Source organism: Sturnus vulgaris, chromosome 31, assembly GCF_052056855.1.
Source record: "Sturnus vulgaris isolate bStuVul1 chromosome 31, bStuVul1.hap1, whole genome shotgun sequence".
Classification (NCBI taxonomy): Eukaryota; Metazoa; Chordata; class Aves; order Passeriformes; family Sturnidae; genus Sturnus; species Sturnus vulgaris.
The window spans coordinates 402,544-421,521 of NC_142273.1; the positions used below are offsets into that span (position 1 = coordinate 402,544).

Below are 18,978 nucleotides of genomic sequence, written 5' to 3' on the forward strand. Positions count from 1 at the left end.
TCCAACAAGGACATTTGAAACTCTCAACAAGCCCATGGAACACGCCAATTTTTGTGATCAAAAAGAAGTCAGGAAAATATCGTCTTCTGCACGATTTAAAAGCAGTAAATAATCAGATGGAGGCGATGGGGGCATTACAGCCAGGCCTCCCCAACCCAGCAATGCTCCCACAGCATTGGCCTCTTCTGATCATTGATCTAAAGGACTGCTTCTTCACTATAGCCTTACACCCTCAAGATACTAAAAGATTTGCGTTCACCCTACCAGCAATAAACAGAGAAGAACCGAATAAACGGTATGAATGGACTGTTCTTCCACAAGAAATGAAAAACTCGCCTACCCTGTGCCAACTGTATGTTGATGCCGCATTACAACCATTGAAAATACAGTGGCCCAACACAATTATTTATCATTATATGGATAATATCCTCTTTGCTCAAGAATCAGCATTTACAGACACTCAGATGCAGGAGATTCAAAGCGCCCTAGCAAAGGCATCCCTCATAATAGCTCAAGAAAAAATACAGCGATCCACACCATGGAGGTACTTGGGGTGGTCTATCACAAACCAGATCGTACGGCCGCAGAAGCTCCAGCTTGCAACAAAAATCACCACTCTAAATGAGGCACAGCAACTACTAGGAGATCTGCAATGGCTCAAGCCGATTGTTGGGATACCCAACTCCTTGCTAGACTCCCTCAGGCCACTACTTAAAGGAACTGACCCAACCGCACCCGTAACCGTAACCCCACAACAACATGAAGCCCATTCTAGATGACCGAACTGGTGGAAAGATTCCTGAGGAGGCGGCTGACTCCAGTCGACCAAGAGCGGATCCAACAGAGGTTGACGGTGACCTTACGGCCCTATTTACAGAAGTTGGGACGCTATAACAACGCTGCCTGTGAGGCGCTAAGGCAGCCACCACCGAATTGGGCTGATTGGATTGAGAGCCACGCCCACCAAGAGGAACAGCCTCTCAGCAACCGTCCTTGTTGTGCGTGTGGGGGGTCATGGTGTGAAGCCTGGGTAGCCCTAAAGTGCGGGGGCTGTGGGGGCTGCTCGTGGGTGGAACAGAGAGCAGTGTTTAGTTTGTGGTGCTGGAGGTGTCAAAGTGACGACCTAAAAGATTCAAATTGGGGTCGGGCCCTAGAAAAAGAAGCAGGAGTGCCATATGCCCAGGTACGAAACCTATACAAGACACCAGAACAGCTCCTGTTAGCTTGGGCCCGGTGGGAACTTACCAACTGGATTAAGAGGCAGCACATCTATACACATTCGCACATTATCGCTGCAAGATGCAGACATAAAGTCCCACACCTGCCTTGGCCTCGGGTAGGACCAGTTAAGCCCGATACAGACCCAGAGGAGGTATTGAATCAGAGTATAGAAAAGGTGAAACAACTGCAGATAACAGGGAGTAATACAGGGCGTAAAAAGAATAGGCCGCCAAAGAAATCAAAATGATGATCATTACACTGCTTATGCTTGCTAACTTTGCTCGCACAAAATCTTTTCCAATGCAGCATGCGCCTCGGAAAAACGTATGGGTAACATTCGCTAACATAACAAAGCAAGAATCAATCTGTTTAAGTCTAGAGGGAGTACAAAATCCTTTTTAAAACCTGCCTAGTAAGGTTGCCAGTATGGTTACAAGAAGTTCAAGGGAATGTGCTGCATGAATTTATCTAACCACTCTGAGTCCATCCACAAAAAGATACAAAACATGCAGCAGAAATTACACAACCTAAAAGAAGAAGATGGTTGGGGCATTGACGAGTGGTTAAAAAGCCTAGGTCTTGAAGAATGGATTCGAACCGTTATTAAGTATGCTATTATGGTGTTGGGTATATTCTTGTGCTTAGCTTTATTGCTACCTTGCTTGATAACTTGCTTACAAAATTTTATTCAAAAGACTGTCAGCAAAGCTTGGCATGCCACTCTTCTAGCTCAAAAAGAAAACGGGGGAAGTGTAGAGAGCCTGGTGCAGGAATAGCTGGAAGAAAAAGGCCATAGTCAGATCAACTTAGTGAAGCTAGCAAAGTGGGCCTCAGTCTCACGGATACAGTGTCCTTGAGATAAGGAAGGCACGCAGAATTGAGAAAAACATGAATGCCGAAGTGCTTAGCTAAGTCGCACATCTAAACCAATGATGAGCTCAGATTTTGCACTATGCATGAGCTAATTAAGCACTGTATTTAATCACCACTCTGCATATCAATAAATGAGACTTTGCTGATGACCATATGGTGTCCGCGTCTCCCTTCTCCGACAGACAATAGTAAGTTAGCGCACTTTTATTGAGTGCTAACAACACAATTTATGTGATAAAGGGGAGAGAAATAAAGAAAACAAAGTAAAGAGAGAGAGAGAGAGAAAGAGAGGGTGGGGGAATAGGTACCAACAGATGAGATAACGTCCTCATGGTCCTCTGTCAATAGACATGTCTTTGTTCCATTGGGAGATCTCAAAGTTTCTCCAGAGAGTCACTTTTTTATAGTCCTTTTCCCAAGCGAGTGGCATCTGGCCAAGAGATGACGAGATCTATGGACTATTGTGAGGTGCTCAGAGAAGCAGGTGTAGACATACAGAACATGTGAGCAGTGTACCATGACAGCACAGTAAACACCTGCAAACGATTACTTGGCAAGCATCCACCTCGACAAGGCCAGAACTCCTATCCAAAGCAAAGTGGGGTCCTCAGGGTCTTAGTCTCTGTCCTTCCAATGATCGTGAGGCAAATGAGGGAAACGTCAGACCGTCTCTTACACCCCGTGACCCTGAGCTGCTCAGTGCAGGGGGGCTCAGCCCCTGTCACCTTCACCTGGCTGCGTGACGGGCAGGAGGCGGCCCAGGTCCCCTCCTGGAGCTTGGGGCCGTCGATGTGGGACATTCGGGCACCTACCAGTGCGTGGCCACCAACCAGCTGGGACAGGACGGGCACGGCGTGTTCCGGGCACTCAGCCCAGAGCTGGCCCTGGAGGTGACACCACGGGGACAAGGAGGCACAGGGGTCACACAGGGTTCCTATGTGGGTCTGAGATCCCCAGATCATAGATGACCCAGGTTCACCCCCGCTCTGTCCCTGGCAGTGACACAAACAGAACAGGCATAGGAGGTCACTGGGATTGCAGAACCTCTGGGGTGACCCCGGTGACCCCAGTGTGTCCTTCTCTATTTCCTGCAGTGGCTGCAGGGTTCCTTGGGTGTAGGCAGCTAGGAGGGTCTGTGGAGATCCGATGCTCCAGACCTGGGATGCTGCCAACCATCCCAGAGAGAAAGTCCCACAAGGGACTGCCTTCTAAGGGGTCTTCTGGCAGGTCTCCTAGCCGCCAGATAAACCTCAGCAAGCAGTGGCCATGGCCACAAGTGATCAGCTCTGATCAGTGATTTCAGCTCAGCAAATTCAGCTCTGCTTGGGAGGCTGTCCCAGGCTGACTCAGGGACAGAGAGACAGGAGCCTCGTTTGGTGATGCCATAGAAATTCATTTATTATCCATTAGCTCTGTGAAGGGAGCCAGGGAGAGCTCCCTTTACCCCCTAGACAGCTGGGGGAAAAATAGGGGGTTTTACAGGGGAAAGCAAGGGTGGTACCAAGGGGGAAAAAACGATGAGTTACAAAGAATTAACATAGGTACTAGGGCATGGTGGGATCACTGAAGCCTTTGGAGGATAGCTCAGTATGGTAAGAAAAGATGCGCCAACCTAAGGAGCATCCTTCCAGCAGGGTTGAGATGAGATAATCACAGGCCATTCAAGGGACATTCCATTTAAGGGACACCCCTCTAGGGCAAGGCTGGGAGAGAAGACGTGGCAGGCCCACTGGCTTCCACACTTGGGTCACTGTTGTTCCTGGTCCTGATCATGGGTGTCACTGTGGCCTTTCACTGGTGGCACCACATGGGTGGGTGACAATGGGGGACATGCATCCTGGACAATGGTGTGAAGACCCCCAGAGGATCCCCATTCCCTCCCCCAGTGCCTCCCCCAGAGGCACAGGACCATAGTGCTTCTTATTGAACACAAAAAGCAGCATTTGGATTAAACTGGGAGAAATGGTATTTGTTCAGCTTTGCCTACTTAGCTCGCACCACGGAGGGTCCTGCTCAGATTATTAAACAGATCCTTGTGGGATTTGTGGGACATTTGGGAGTCTCTCAGACCCTTGGGGGCAGGGACCAAATGATCAATTGCTGCATTTCCGCACTGGTTCCATCACAGCTGCCCCTGCAGGGGGGGTTTCCAGCCAGTCCTGCTCTGAAAACCATCAAAGGCCCTCGCAGAGCCACTGCTTGGGCTCACCCTGGGTTTTGTGCTTTTGGCAGGCCTGAGCAAACCACAGCCACGCCTTTCCCCCCCCAGAATTGTCACCTTTGCAGCAGCTCGAGAGCTGCGAGAATCAAAGCCAAGGGGGCGGGGGGAGCCTCAGGTCCTGGCTGCCAGCTGGGGCTGGCCAGAGCAGGGCTGGCCAATGCCCATCCCTGTGCAGTGGCCAAGGTGAGAAGCTCCACAAAACCTTCCCAGCACCCAAAAAAACTCCTTGTGGGCAGAGTTGGGGGCATCTGAGCCCCAAAATGTGTCCAGTGCTGCCATAGTAGCCCAAAATCCCTGGGAGAGGCATCAGAGCCGTGTGTTTGTGCACAGCGATGATTTAGCAGCACAGCTGAATTTCAGGAACCCCGACCTTAATTAGAAGATCTTGTTAAAGGTCTTCAGCACTCAGAGCAGAATAGGGGCACCGGCCCAACCGCCTCCAGTTTCATCCCATTTTGCCACCCCAATGCACTGCTCCCATCCCGGGCTGTCCCTGCGCTCCAGCTACAACTACAGAGCCCTCGGAGATGAGGCTCTGCTTTCAGATTCCTCCACCTCCTCCTCTCACTCCTACCACTGTGGCTGCTGTGTTGGGACCAGCAGTGGCCCAGGAAGAGCAGCAGCTCCAAACAAGCTGTGGAGCCCCTGAGGAGCCCTGGCACTGTCAGCAAGGAGCACCTGCTTTCCTCAACATCCCAAGGGAATTCAGCATTCCCAAAACTGCTGTGCCAGGGCTGAAGGAGGAAAAGGCAGTGAAAGGCTGAGGGTTTTCAGGAGTTGTGCTGGAAAGGCCCGAGAGGTGCTGTTGTGGAGCTGAGAGCTGCCTGGGGTTGGGTGGTGCCTTCCTTGCGTTGGGGATCAGGGAGAGCGGTGGCGGGTGTTGCGCAGGGTGTGTGCCTGGCCCCGGGACACTGCTGCGCTGCCCCTGGGCACTGGGATCCAAGCTGCTGCCTTGGTCTCTTCTGCCCGGGCGCTGCCGGTGCTGGTGCCGGGAGCGATTGGTGCAAAGCGTGAGTTTGCAAAAGGAGCGATTTCCCCTGGTCCCTCCCGCCCGAGGCCGCCATGGCCCCTGAGGGGATCGAGCGGCACCGGGGCGCCCCCTGCTGGCCGGGATTGCTCCCTGCAGCGCCCCCTGCTGGCCGGGATTGCTCCCTGCAGTGCCCCCTGCTGGCCGTGGCCAGAACTGCACCAAAGATGAACAAACAGCCCTGAGGGGGTTGGAAATTTCTCTTCTCGTGTTGTTGTTTGTTCTGTTCTGTTCTATAAATTTCCCAGCAATGAACTGTTATTCCTTTTCTTACATTTTTGCCTGCAAGCCCCATAATTTTCACAGTTATAACAATTTGGAGGGACGGCTCCTATTTCCATTCCAGGAAGGTTCCTGCTTTCCTTGGCAGACGTTTCTCTTTTAAACCAAGACAGTTTCCAGCTCCTGGGATCCAGCATGGATGGGGCAGACACTCCAAGAGCAGACAGGCTCAGACACTTGGCCACCTCATGCTCTGCCTTTGAAGCTCTTGGGCCACCAAGATCCTTCTGCCAAGGTGGGACTCCTGGTCCCTCAGCCACTCAGGAGCTGGGTTTGGCAGATCGTCACTCTGTCCCCAGAGTGCCATGGCTGACAGACTGACTGACACACGGGGCCCTGTGTCACCAACAGCAAGGCCTGACCCAGCCCTGTCACACACAGGTGTCGCAAAATGTCTCGAGACTTCCAACTTTTCCTGTCCCTGACACCCCACCCTGTGCCATGGCCTGATCCCCATTGCCCTGGGAAAGGGGGAGGCTGCGGAACCCCCCCAGGGCCTTTTTGACCTCATGGTGTGGGGAACAGGGCACAGGAGGGGATTGAGACAGGGCAGAAGGGAATCCAGAGCAGTGTTTTTTAGTGGCAGCCCAAAACTGGAGAATCCCATTCCTAAAGCGCGACAGAGCTGAACAAAGAAACACCATCTCTGCCAGTTGAACCAAAAAGCTGCATTTCAGTGCATATAAATGGGCAATGAGTCCTCTGTTCCTCGGGCACGAGAAGGAGTGATGAGGAGCTGTGGGTGTACTGGTAGTGCTGAGAGGGGCATTGCAGAGGGACTGGGAGTACAGGGGTACTGGGAAAGAGAATGGGAACCACCTGGATCTACTGGGAGCAATGGAGAGGCATTGGGAGGGGAAATAGGGAGCCCTTGGGGGTGTTGGGAGCACTGTGGGAAGATAATGGAGAAGTGTTGGAGGGTTCTGGGAGCATTTAGATGTGGAATGGGAAGACACTGGTGGCAGTGGAAAGGGGATGGAGAAGACCTTTGGGTTTCAGGGGACATGGGGAGCTCTGGGTGCCCAGTGCAACCTCACACGTGCCCCCTCACTTGTCAGACTTGCCCGTGAATGTTGGGCACCTATGGGAGCAGTGGGAGGGACACACACAGGTGGTTGCCCATGGGTGAGGTCCCCCAGTGCCCCCCAGTACCCAGTCATGCCCCGAGTGTCACAGCACATTCCCATAGATGTCCCCGCATTCCTGTGGTCGCCCATGGGTGGCTGCCAGCTCCGCATAGGTTACCTGGGGATCCTGGAGTGTGGTGGCACAGGGGGACACTGCGAGAGACACTGGCTGTGGCATCTGGGCACGGGGACACCCATGGGTGACGTGTCCCTGTGTCCCAGCCCGGACTCACCCCCCGTCTGCTTGGTGATCACGACGTGGGTGTACAGCACCTCCCCCTCCTCTGGGGGGGCCGGGGGCTCCGGGGGGGCCCTGAGGGAATCAAGGGGATGTGTGGGGGGGATGGGAGTTCTTGGGGGTTGGGGTGAAAGGGGAGAGTGTGGTTTGAGCCCCCCACTCACCTTTCCTGCTGCTTCCTGGCAGCTGCAAAGGAAAGAGGGGAGGGGTAACTGTGGGGTCCCCTTGGCCCCGACCTCTCTCAGGAATCCTCAAACCCCACTGCACCCTCAATTTCCCCCAGGACCTCTGAGCATCCATGGTGTCCCTGAGAAACCCTGAACCACCCTAGTAATCTGGACCCCCTGAGCTCCTAGAAGCTCAAGCCTGGCAGGGAAGGGGAGCATCCAAATTCCGCCCAGCTCACTGAAGGAACCTCCAAAATCCCTGCAAGTCCCTCCAACACCACCCCAAAACCTTCAAGACCCTGAGCAAAGGTCCTGAGCTCTCAGCACTGCACAAGTCCAAGGCTGTGGGTGCTGCCCCATCACCCCACATTTAGGCGGCTCCCCAGGACCCTCATTGTCACCCACCCATGATCTTACACTGGTGCCAGCCCACAGCTCGAGCCATGAGCAGGACCAGGATGAGGAGGGACCCACCAAGGCCTGCGGCCACTGCTGGGGACAGAAGGGACACATCAGGGTCACCTGTCACTGCAGGACTCCTGCAATCCCAATGAGCCCGTGTGACCCCACCTGTGATCCAGTGTCCCTGTGGTGTCACCTCCAGGGCCAGCTCTGGGCTGAGTGCCCGGAACACGCGGTGCCCGTCCTGTCCCAGCTGGTTGGTGGCCACGCACTGGTAGGTGCCCGAATGTCCCACATCGACGGCCCCAAGCTCCAGGAGGGGACCCTGGGCCACCTCCTGCCCGTGGTGCAGCCAGGTGAAGGTGACAGGGGCTGAGCCCACCTGCACCGAGCAGCGCAGGGTCACGGGGTCACCTGGGCGCACCTGGAGTGCCGGGGGACCGGGCGTGATGGTGGCATTGGCCACGGGCACTGCGGGGACACAGACAGGGCTGAGGCCGGGGGGAGGGGCTGGCACCCGGTGTGGGAGGAGGGGGGAAGGGAGGGATGGGTTTGATGGGGAAATGTGGTGGATGGGGACACCCCATGGGGGGTGTGGGGACACAGAGAGCGATGAGGGGACACACGGTAGAAGCAGGGGGCAAAAAAAACATTTCTGGGGTCAAGGATGTAGCCAGGTGGGGGTCCCGTGGGGGCTGTGGGGGCTCCCCGTGCCCATCCCCGCACTCACTGCGCACCGTGACGCCGAGCCGGGCGCTGCTCTTCCGCACGGCCCCCCGCTCGGAGCGCACCTCGCAGCTGTAATTCCCCGAGTGGGAGACCCCCACGGCGGGCACCAGGAGCTGCGGGGACCCCTGCGGGCCCCCCACCAACTGCCCGTGCCGGTAGAAGCGGTACAGGAGGGGGGCTGGGGGCCGCAGGGGGCTGGGGGTGCTGAGGCAGCTGAGATTGAGGGGGGACCCCTCGGGGAGCTCCGGGGGACCCTCCAGCAGCGGCACCGAGAAGAGCTCTGGGAAGGAGATGGGGGTGGGGACTGTGACTCTGAGTCCATTGAGAAGTGGCTTTGGGGGTGTCAGGATATTGGAGTTGCAGCCGTGGGGGTGCTCACCGTGCACTGTCACTGTCACCGGTGCTGACTGTGTCGCTCTTGAACCCACCCAGCCCTCGCAGCGGTAGCGGCCGCTGTTCTGCAGCCGCAGGGGGGACAGGGACAACTCGGTACCCTGGAGGGACTCTCCCAGATCCTTCTCGTCCTTGTAAAATCGGACCATGGTGACAGGCATGGCCGGCCGGCCCCGGCAGCGCAGTGTCACCGTGTCCCCCTCCAGCAGCGCCCGTGCTGGCACCTGCAGCACCAGCAGGTCTGTGGGACAGGAGGGTCCCGTCACACTGAGGAGCCCGAGACAGCTGCAAACAGTGCCCATGGCAGCGGGAACATCTGGCTGGAGTGTCCACTGCGCGGGAGGGTCCCAGGGACACCAGGAACAGCCCCGTGAAACAGCTGCCCTCACAGGGGTCCCACCACACTGGGATGCACTGGGGTTCACTGGGATGTCCCTGTGTGCAGGGGACAGGCTCTCACCACACGAGGGCTGTGAGGCCACCCACGGAGTGGAGCCCAGCCAGACCTATCAGGGAGCCACCCTGAGCATTTCAGATCCCCCTCACCATTTGACACCACCACGGTGGGGCTGAGCCCACTGCCGGGTCTGCCACATTGGGAGGTGCCTCTGTCGGTGACACGGAAGCGGTCGGGTCTCCCCTGCCACCACCTGACCTGCCCGTCCTTGTACCAGGTGGTGTCACCGGTGGTCCCCGAGCCATGGCAGGTCAGTGTCACCCGGTCCCACAGCACCGCCGGCCTCCAGGGGGGCTCCACCAGGAGCTGGGGGCTCTGGGCACCTGCGGGTGACAGGGGACACCAGCCTGGCAGGGCCACCACGGGGCTGGGGACAGCGGGGCAGGGACATGGCATCCCCCGAGGACTCACCAGCGAGGCCGAGGGTCTGGGCTGGAACGGAGAAGGGATGGGGCTGGCTGGGGGTGGCACCATGGGGACAGCATCACCTGGGGCACCTGGTGTGGTGTCTGTCCCCAAAGTGTCCCCACGGGAACACTGGTGTAGCACGGAGGGTTTGAGCACAGGGACACCTCGGTCACCCTGGGCTGAGGCAGGACATGGGGACACTGTGGACACCCCATGTGTGCACAGGTCACCTCCCCCAGCCCTACAGCACCTGTCCCCACGGCCACATCCCCATGGCCCTGTGCCCGTGATCCCATTCCTATGGCACCTGTCCCCATGGCCCATCTGCATGGGACGTGGCCCTTGTCCCTGGCCCTGCATCCCTGTCTCCCTGTCCCTGTCCCCACAGCTGCCCCAGCCCCAAGGTTCCTTTTGACACATCCTTGTCCCCCCATCTCGATCCCCCTGTTCCCATCCCCACATCCCATTTCCCCTCTTCCTGTCTCCAGGGCCACCCCACGACTCTGCTCACACTGGGCTCCATGCCCATGCCCTGGCTCTGCTGGCCTTGGGGACCTCAGGGGACCCGGCAGCCCCCCTGTGCCCCCTCCCCACCGCTCTCTGCCTCAGCGGGGCCCATCCCCGGGGCGTCAGGCCCGTGCCCGGGGCACTCACCCCACAGGAGCAGCGCCACCTTCCCGGCCATCCCGCTGTCCCCGGCCATGGGCACTGGCTGTCACTCGCTGCTGTGGCCACCTGTCCCCTGGCTGGCGGCTCTTCCCATGAAGGGACAGGAAGCGAGGTCACTTCTTGTCCCCACGTGTTGGTGGACTCCGGTGGGGGCAGGGTGTGGACAGGATGGGGACCCAGTGACATATGAGGCTGATGGTGGGGACAGGATGTTTCCAGAGTTTGGAGGCTGAGGTGGTGCAGGGGAACAAGGATTGGGTGTCCAGGGGATTGGGGTGCCAGGGATGGGATCCCATGGGAATGGGGGTCCCAAGGGTTGGGTGGGTTCAGACTCAGGGATGAGGGTCCCAGAACAACGTGGCCTCCAGTGATTGGTGTTCATGGGAGGGATCCCAGGGATGGGGGTGCCAAAGAAGGGATGACATGACGGATGGGGATTCCCATGTTTGGGTTCCCAGGGGAATTGGGGTGCCCTGTCCTTAGGGATTCCTGTCCCAGAGGTGGCACATCCATCCTGGGCACCTCTGTCCTGGGGGCCCTGAGCATTCCTGCCGTCCTCAGTGGGGCCCTGGAACCTCTGGGGGGCCCAAACTTAAGGGGACACGGGTTACAACCTTGCCTTGATGATGGGAAATCCCAGGAAACATTTGCTTGAATTCCCTGATGCCCAGTTCTTGGAGATAAAATTATAAATCCATCGAATAAAGGCAAAAACCTTTTCCCTCAACAATTTTTCCTCAATCAAAAATGAATTCAGCAAAAATCAATTGGACAATCTATAAAATGATCTGGTTTATAGAAACCTTTGAATCATTGTTCTCCCAACAAGTCGCTCACAAAACAAACACAAAACACGAAGCAATGAGATTTGTTGGTTCCCTTTAGGAGCCCATTGCTGCCTCCCACAGCAGCATTTCCTTGTGGATAACACAGAGTGTGGAATCTCCCTGAGTGTCCAACAGCTCCATGGGATTGTTCCCTGCCTGCTGGGCACCAACCCAGCCCTAAGGAAGGCTTTCCTTGGGCCATAGTCAGGAACTCTTCCCATTTTTCTCATTCCCACCCTGAAATTTGCTTCACTTCCCATGGATTCTGCTCCAAAAAGGGAGAAACTCTGTCCATCCTTGGAGCAGGGCACAGCAATCTGTGGCAATGCCCGTGTGTCCCTCAGGGTCTGATTCCCTGGTAAATCCACTGCAGCCTGCACTCAATTCCCCTGCCTGGGCACTCCCTGCTCCTGCTGTGACATCCCTGTGCCCCAGAGCCACGGGTGGAGCCCCTGCTCGATATTTCCACACTTTTCCCTCTCTTCTGCTGTCCACATCCAGAACACAAACATTCTTTCTGGCAGGTTCCAGAGGGCTGCAGGTTTTGTTCAAGGAGGAGGGTCCCGGTCAGGTCGTTGAGCAGATCCTTGTGGGATTTGCAGCAGTTCTGGGGCTCTCTCAGTGCCTTGGGCACAGGGACCAAATGATCAATTGCTGCATTTCCGCACTGGTTCCCTCGCAGCTGCCCCTGCAGGGGGGGTTTCCAGCCAGCCCTGCTCTGAAAACCATCAAAGGCCCTCGCAGAGCCACTGCTTGGGCTCACCCTGGGTTTTGTGCTTCTTGCAGAGCTGAGCAAACCACAGCCACTCCTTTTCCCCCTCAGAATTGTCACCTTTGCAGCAGCTCGAGAGCTGCGAGAATCAAAGCCAAGGGGGCGGGGGGAGCCTCAGGTCCTGGCTGCCAGCTGGGGCTGGCCAGAGCAGGGCTGGCCAATGCCCATCCCTGTGCAGTGGGGCTGGGCCATGGCTGGGCCCCACACTTGGATGGCCACTGGCTTCAAGGAGGAGCAGTTTGGGAGCTCCTTCCTGCCTGGGGCTCCATTGCCGAGCTGCTCTTGCCAGCTCAGATCCTGCAGGGGATGAGGGAAAATGGAGAAGTGTGGAACAGGATTTCTCCCAAACCCCAATAAACCAAAGTGTCCCAACCCCTCAGGACAGAAACCCCGTGGGGGGATTGTGGGGAGCAGGAGGGAGAGGGGGAAGCCCCCCAAGAGCTTCTCAGGTGTTTCATGTGCAGGGTCTCATCCATCTCCTGGTTGCCAGCACTGAGGCCCTGCAGGGCTTTTGGGTGTTTTTGGGGTGGCTTTGGGTGTTTTTGGGGTGTCTGTGCCCTCCCTGACTGACACCAGCCCATGTCCATCCCCCTCCCCAGTCAGCCCCGCTGGGGTTTTTCCCCCACAGAATGATCCTGGTGGGCTGTGCAATGGGGCCGAGGGGCTGCACCTGTGAGGGTTCCCAAATGGGGATGGAGGGCTCCCAGATGGGCGGGGGCAGCCAATGAGGGGGTGTAGAGTGGGCGGGTCACACCCCAAATTGGGGCACCCCAGAGGTCACAGAGGTCACAGTGCCCCACTGAGGACAGAGGGGGTCGCCAGGGCCCCCCACCCACCCGGGACAGGGGTGTGCAGGATGTCCCCTACCCTGGACAGGGACTTCCTCAGGGAATGTGTCCAGGGACCCTGCCCAGAACCCCCATCCCCCAGGACAGGATCTCTCCTGCTGGGATGTGTCACCACTGGGACAAAATCCACCCAGAACGTGTCACCCCCAGAACAGGATCCCCTCAGGCAGGACCCCCTGGATGTGCCCCCCAGGACAGAACCCGCCCCCGTGTGACTCTCAGCACAAACGGCCTCTTCCTTCTGCTGCAGGAGAGAGAAAGGGAAAGTGTTGGGGGGGCTCAGCTGGACACCCCCAGCCCCCACAGCCTCCCCATCCCTCCCGGCAGACCCCCCACCCCCTTTTCTCCGTCCCTGGGGTTCCCCCAACCCATTCCCTGCCCAGGTGCTCCCCAGGGTTTCTGAGCCAGGAATTGGGAATAAGGGAGCATGGCACAAAAGTGAGGAAAATAAGGAAAACAGAGAAATAAAGAGAGGAAAATGTCAAGGGCAGGGGAGGGCACAGAAGCAGAGCTACCCAGGACCCCATGTGATGCCTGCCCAGGAAATGAACATCCAAGGGAGGCTGCATGGGGCCCTGGGTCATCCTAAAATCAGAGGCACCCAGAGCAGGAGCTGACACCCACGGGCCCACCCAGCAACTGCCCATCCATGGCACCCCCATTCCCCTGGGAATCCAACCATGGAACCCCCATTCCTTGTCCACCCTTCCTTAGGACCCTCTTCCCAGGACTGCCATTCCTCAGGATCTCCATTTCCAAGGATCTCCATCCTGGTAGTTCCAGCCCCTGGGACACCCCTTCCCTTGGGGTCCATTATTCCCCCAGGACCCCCATTCCCATGGCACCCCCATCCCTGGGATGCATCCCATGATCACAAATCCCTGAAGGCCACATTGTCCTGGGACCCTCATCCCAGAGTCTGAATCGACCCAACTCTTGGGACCCCCATTCCCATGGGAACCAATCCCTGGCACCCCAGTCTTCTGCACACCCATCCTTGGCCCCGTGCATCGCCTCAGTGCCCAAATTCTGTCAACATCCTGTTCCCATCATGTCCCACCATCACCCCCATGTCCCACAAGGTCCCCACCCTGCCCCCATCCTGTCCACACCCTGCCCCCAACAAGGGCCACCTACACATGAAGACGAGACGTGACCTCGCTTCCTGTCCCTTCATGGGAAGAGCCGCCAGCCAGGGGACAGGTGGCCACAGCAGCGAGTGAGAGCCAGTGCCCATGGCCGGGGACAGCGGGATGGCCGGGAAGGTGGCGCTGCTCCTGTGGGGTGAGTGCCCCGGGCACGGGCCTGACGGCCCGGGGATGGGCCCCGGTGAGGCAGAGAGCGGTGGGGAGGGGGCACAGGGGGGCTGCGGGGTCCCCTGAGGTCCCCAAGGCCAGCAGAGCCAGGGCATGGGCATGGACCCCAGTGTGAGCAGAGTCGTGGGGTGGCCCTGGGGACAGGAAGAGGGGAACTGGGATGTGGGGATGGGAACAGGGGGATCGAGATGGGGGGACAAGGATGTGGCAAAAGGAACCTTGGGGCTGGGGCAGCTGTAGGGACAGGGACAGGGAGACAGGGATGCAGGGATAGGGACAAGGGCCACGTCCCATGCAGATGGGCCATGGGGACATGTGCCATGGGAATGGGGTCACGGGCACAGGGCCATGGGGATGTGGCCGTGGGGACAGGTGATGTAGGGGTAGTGGATGAGACCTGTGCATGCATGGTGTGTCCACAGTGTCCCCATGTCCTGCCTCAGCCCAGGGTGACCGAGGTGTCCCTGTGCTCAAACCCTCCGTGCTACACCAGTGTTCCCGTGGGGACACTTTGGGGACAGACACCACACCAGGTGCCCCAGGTGCTGCTGTCCCCATGGTGCCACCCCCAGCCAGCCCTGTCCCTTCTCCCTTCCAGCCCAGACCCTCGGCCTCGCTGGTGAGTCCTCGGGGGATGCCATGTCCCTGCCCCACTGTCCCCAGCCCCGTGGTGGCCCTGCCAGGCTGGTGTCCCCTGTCACCCGCAGGTGCCCAGAGCACCCAGCTCCTGGTGCAGCCCCCCTGGACGCCGGCGGTGCTGTGGGACCGGGTGACACTGACCTGCCAGGGCTCGGGGACCGCCGGTGACACCACCTGGTACAAGGACGGGCAGCTCTGGGGACTGCAAGGGCACGACCACGTCACTGTCACCGAGAGTGGCACCTACACGTGTGACAGACCTGTCTCAGGGCACAGCCCCCCCGTGCACGTTGTAAATGGTGAGAGATCTTTGTTCCCCCATCCTGGCACCTGTGGGAACCCCGAGCGCTCTGGGTGAGCTCAGCTTCATGGGTCACACCTCTCGTGTGACCAGAGCCCGTGCCCTGCACACGGGGACATCCCAGAGCATCGCTAGAGCATCCCCTGTGCACATCACTGCATCCCAGTGTGACGAGACCACCCTGTTCCAATGTGGGACCCCTGATTCCTTCTGTGGCCATCCAGACCCTCCTGTCCCACAGCCACCCCAGTGCTGCAGGTGCCGGCGAGGGCGCTGCTGGAGGGGGACACAGTGACACTGCGCTGCCGGCTCAGGCAGAAGGAGCCAGTCCCTGTAGTGCGCTTCTACCGCGATGGGGAGCGTATGTGGTGGCAGAACCGTGGGACCGAGCTGTCCCTGTCCCCCCTGCGGCTGCAGAACAGCGGCCGCTACCGCTGCGAGAGCTGGGTGGGTTCAGGAGCGACACAGTCAGCACCGGTGACAGTGACAGTGCACGGTGAGCACCCCCACGGCTGCAACTCCAATATCCTGACACCGCTAAAGCCACTTCTCAGTGGACTCAGAGTCACAGTCCCCACCCCCATCTCCTTCCCAGAGCTCTTCTCGGTGCCGCTGCTGGAGGGTCCCCCCGAGCTCCCCGAGGGGTCCCTCCTCAATCTCAGCTGCCTCAGCACCCCCAGCCCCCTGCGGCCCCCAGCCCCCCTCCTGTACCGCTTCTACCGGCACGGGCAGTTGGTGGGGGGCCCGCAGGGGTCCCCGCAGCTCCTGGTGCCCGCCGTGGGGGTCTCCCACTCGGGGAGTTACAGCTGCGAGGTGCGCTCCGAGGGGGGGGCCGTGCGGAAGAGCAGCGCCCGGCTCGGCGTCACGGTGCGCAGTGAGTGCGGGGATGGGCACGGGGAGCCCCCACAGCCCTCCCAGGTCTCCCATCCCTGCTCAACCTCTACGTGCCGCCCTGCCTTCCCACCTCCCTCCCTGGGTCCCCCCATCGCCTTCCCTTGTGCCTGCATCCCTCCATTTTCCAGACGTCTCACCATCCCTGCCTATGTCCCCAAAATCTTCCCTGTGTTTCCCATCAATCCTCTCCATGTGTTCCCTCTCTAAATCTCCCATCCTTCCCTGGGGTCCCTTCCACCACTTTCCAAGCCTCCCCCCCTCTCTGGACCCCCTTCTTACTCACTGGGATCACCCAGCCCTCTCTGGTCTCCCCCCTCTCTGAGTGCCTCATTGCTCCTTGGTGGACCCCCCTCCCCCCGTGTCCCCAATCTCTCCTGTGTCCCCCCGCAGGGGTCCAGCTGTCGGTGCAGCCCCCCGCGGGACAGGTGGCACTGGGGAACCGCCTGGTGCTGAGCTGCACGGTGGCCATGGGGACAGGTCCCCTGTCCTTCCCCTGGCACCGGGGGTGTCCGGGTGCCACTGGGCTCCAGCCACCGCCTGGAGCTGCGATACATGGGGAACAATGACAGCAGCCAGTACCAGTGCTGGGTCCGTGACGGGGACAAAGTGGCTGAGAGCCCCTCATTGAACATCACTGTCCTGGGTGAACGGAATCTTTGGGCTATGAGTGGCCTCACCCACAGCATCCCCAATTCCACACATTCCCATCCCACCTCATCCCGCCACACCATCCCCAGCCCAGCCCAGCTCACAGCCCCCAACACTGGGTGTCACAGACCAGGACAACTGGGACCGGCTGGCTCCAGGGATCCCCACCCAGCACATCCAAGCCCTGCATCCCTAAGCCCAGCTGTCACATCCCCCACTGCACACCAGGTCACATTCACCCTGCTGAGTGTGACCCTCCCAAGGCGCTGAGACCCTTGGCATCGGGGTGACTCCCCCGTTGATGGCCTCATGGACCCCATCACATCCCACCCACGTCATACCAGAACCCCTGCCGTAGGACACAGCATCCCTCATCCCACCCTCACCTCACCCTCATCCCAACCTCATGCCCCACGCCTCATCCATCACATGTCCTCATCCCACACCACATGATGACCCCCAGCACCATGGGGTCATTGTCCTGGGTGAAGGAGACCCTCTGTCCCCAGGTGCCACCATGCAGACTCCCTCATCCCACCACACAGGCTGCCAGCCTCTCCCCCCAGCCTCAGCCCTGTCTGTGTCCCCGCAGTGCCCGTGGCCAATGCCACCATCACCCCCGGTCCCCCGACACTCCGGGTGCGCCCAGGTGACCCCGTGACCCTGCGCTGCTCGGTGCAGGTGGGCTCAACCCCTGTCACCTTCACCTGGCTGCGTGACGGGCACGAGGTGGCCCGGGGTCCCCTCCTGGAGCTTGGGGCCGTCGATGTGGGACATTCGGGCACCTACCAGTGCGTGGCCACCAACCAGCTGGGACAGGACGGGCACCGCGTGTTCCGGGCACTCAGCCCAGAGCTGGCCCTGGAGGTGACACCACAGAGACACTGGATCACAGGTGGGGTCACACGGGCTCACTGGGATTGCAGGAGCCCTGCAGTGACAGGTGACCCTGATGTGTCCCTTCTGTCCCCAGCAGTGGCTGCAGGCCTTGGTGGGTCCCTCCTCTTCCTGGTCCTGCTCGTGGCTGGAGCTGTGGGCTGGCACCGGTGTAAGATCATGTGTGGGTGACAATGGGGACAGTGGTGGCCTTGTAGAGCTGGCGAGCCACCTGAACTTGGGAGTGATGGGGTGGCACCCACAACCCCTGATTTGGGCAGCACTGAGAACTCAGAGCCTTTGCTCAGGGTCCTGAAGGATTTGGGGGGTTTTGGAGGGACTTGCAGGGATTTTGGGGGGTTTCAGTGATTCCAGGGTAGTTTGGAGGTTCCCCCTCCCTGCCAGGCTTGAGCTTATGGGGGATCAGGGAGTCCAGAGCACTGGGGTGGTTCAGGGGGTCTGGCGAGAAATAGGGATGCTCAGGGGTCCTGGGGGAAATTGAGGGTGCTGTGGTGTTTGAGGATTCCTGACAGGGGTCAAGGCACGGAGGACCCCACAGTTACCCCTCCCCTCTTTCCTTTGCAGCCTCCAGGAAGCAGCAGGAAAGGTGAGTGGGGGGCTCAAACCACACTCTCCCCTTTCACCCCAACCCCCAAGACCTCCCATCCCCCCCACACATCCCCTTGATTCCCTCAGGGCCCCCCCGGAGCCCCCGGCCCCCCCAGAGGAGGGGGAGGTGCTGTACACCCACGTCGTGATCACCAAGCAGACGGGGGGTGAGTCCGGGCTGGGACACAGGGACACGTCACCCATGGGTGTCCCCGTGCCCAGATGCCACAGCCAGTGTCTCTCGCAGTGTCCCCCTGTGCCACCACACTCCAGGATCCCGAGGTGACCTACACAGAGCTGGCAGCAACCCATGGGCGAGCACGGGAATGTGGGGACATCTACGGGAATGTGCTGTGACACTCGGGGCACGGCTGGGAACTGGGGCACTGGAGGTCATTGCCTGAGGCAACCCCCCATGTTCCCCCACCTCCAGGCCCTCATTTGTGCCCACCCTGCCCTGGAGGTTGCCACGAGTGGGGGGTCCCATGTGGGGCTGCCCAGAGCTCCCCATTCCAGTGCTCCCCATGCCCCCAGTAGCCCCAGGGGCGCCCCATTCCCTCCCCCAGTGCCAGGGGGCACAGGACCCTTGTCCCTCTTATTGGACTGTCTCGGTTTGAAAGACAGGTATTTCCTAAGGAAAGGCGAGAACCCTTTTCCGAGATGCAGAGTGCAACCCCGTCCCTTCTAATAATTTTAGTTTCAAATCAGAGGCTTTCAGGCCGAAGATATGGGGAAAGGAATAACAGTTCTTTACTGATATCTAACAAGGCAAAATAGCAGAAAACAACAGCTATAAAAATTGACAACAGAACAATATAGCTCAGTTCCAGTCCCTTTTGGCCAAGGCCCTCTCTCCCTGCACTCAGTTATCAGTGCTATGGGCAGGGCAGGTCCTGTGCAGCTGAAGAGAGCTGGGTGGTGGCACCGGCGGCCCAGGGGTGAGAGGGATGGAGGAGCGACTCCCCCCTCACGGTGTCGGTCGTGGTGCTCGGCAGAGTGTCCGGAGGCAGTAGGATGAGGGGGGAAAACGGCCG

General features: G+C 59.0%; 2 protein-coding genes across 2 annotated transcripts in view; one reads left to right on the forward strand and one right to left on the reverse strand.

Annotated features, from left to right (window-relative positions):
- Positions 1 to 18,978, reverse strand: part of LOC148220707 (Fc receptor-like protein 3) — a 125,625-nt gene that overhangs the window by 88,387 nt on the left and 18,260 nt on the right. The window contains exon 5 of the mRNA XM_088180985.1: positions 8,289 to 8,567. Coding sequence (XP_088037111.1) covers positions 8,289 to 8,567 — 279 coding nt within the window. The remainder of the gene's footprint in view (positions 1 to 8,288; positions 8,568 to 18,978) is intronic.
- On the forward strand, positions 13,897 to 18,481 carry LOC148220709 (Fc receptor-like protein 4). The gene is made up of 9 exons (XM_088180978.1): positions 13,897 to 13,945; positions 14,576 to 14,596; positions 14,685 to 14,915; positions 15,159 to 15,413; positions 17,052 to 17,354; positions 17,436 to 17,519; positions 17,921 to 17,942; positions 18,032 to 18,111; positions 18,378 to 18,481. The coding sequence occupies exons 1-9, from the start codon at positions 13,897 to 13,899 to the stop codon at positions 18,479 to 18,481; spliced, it is 1,149 nt and encodes a 382-aa protein (XP_088037104.1).

Coding starts and splice junctions, on each gene's coding strand:
- LOC148220709 (XM_088180978.1), top strand. CDS start 13,897: ATGGCCGGGGACAGCGGGATGGCCGGGAAGGTGGCGCTGCTCCTGTGG. Junction 17,355..17,435: donor ACAGAGACACTGGATCACAG/GTGGGGTCACAC, acceptor TGTCCCCAGCAG/TGGCTGCAGGCCTTGGTGGG. Junction 17,943..18,031: donor TCCAGGAAGCAGCAGGAAAG/GTGAGTGGGGGG, acceptor TGATTCCCTCAG/GGCCCCCCCGGAGCCCCCGG.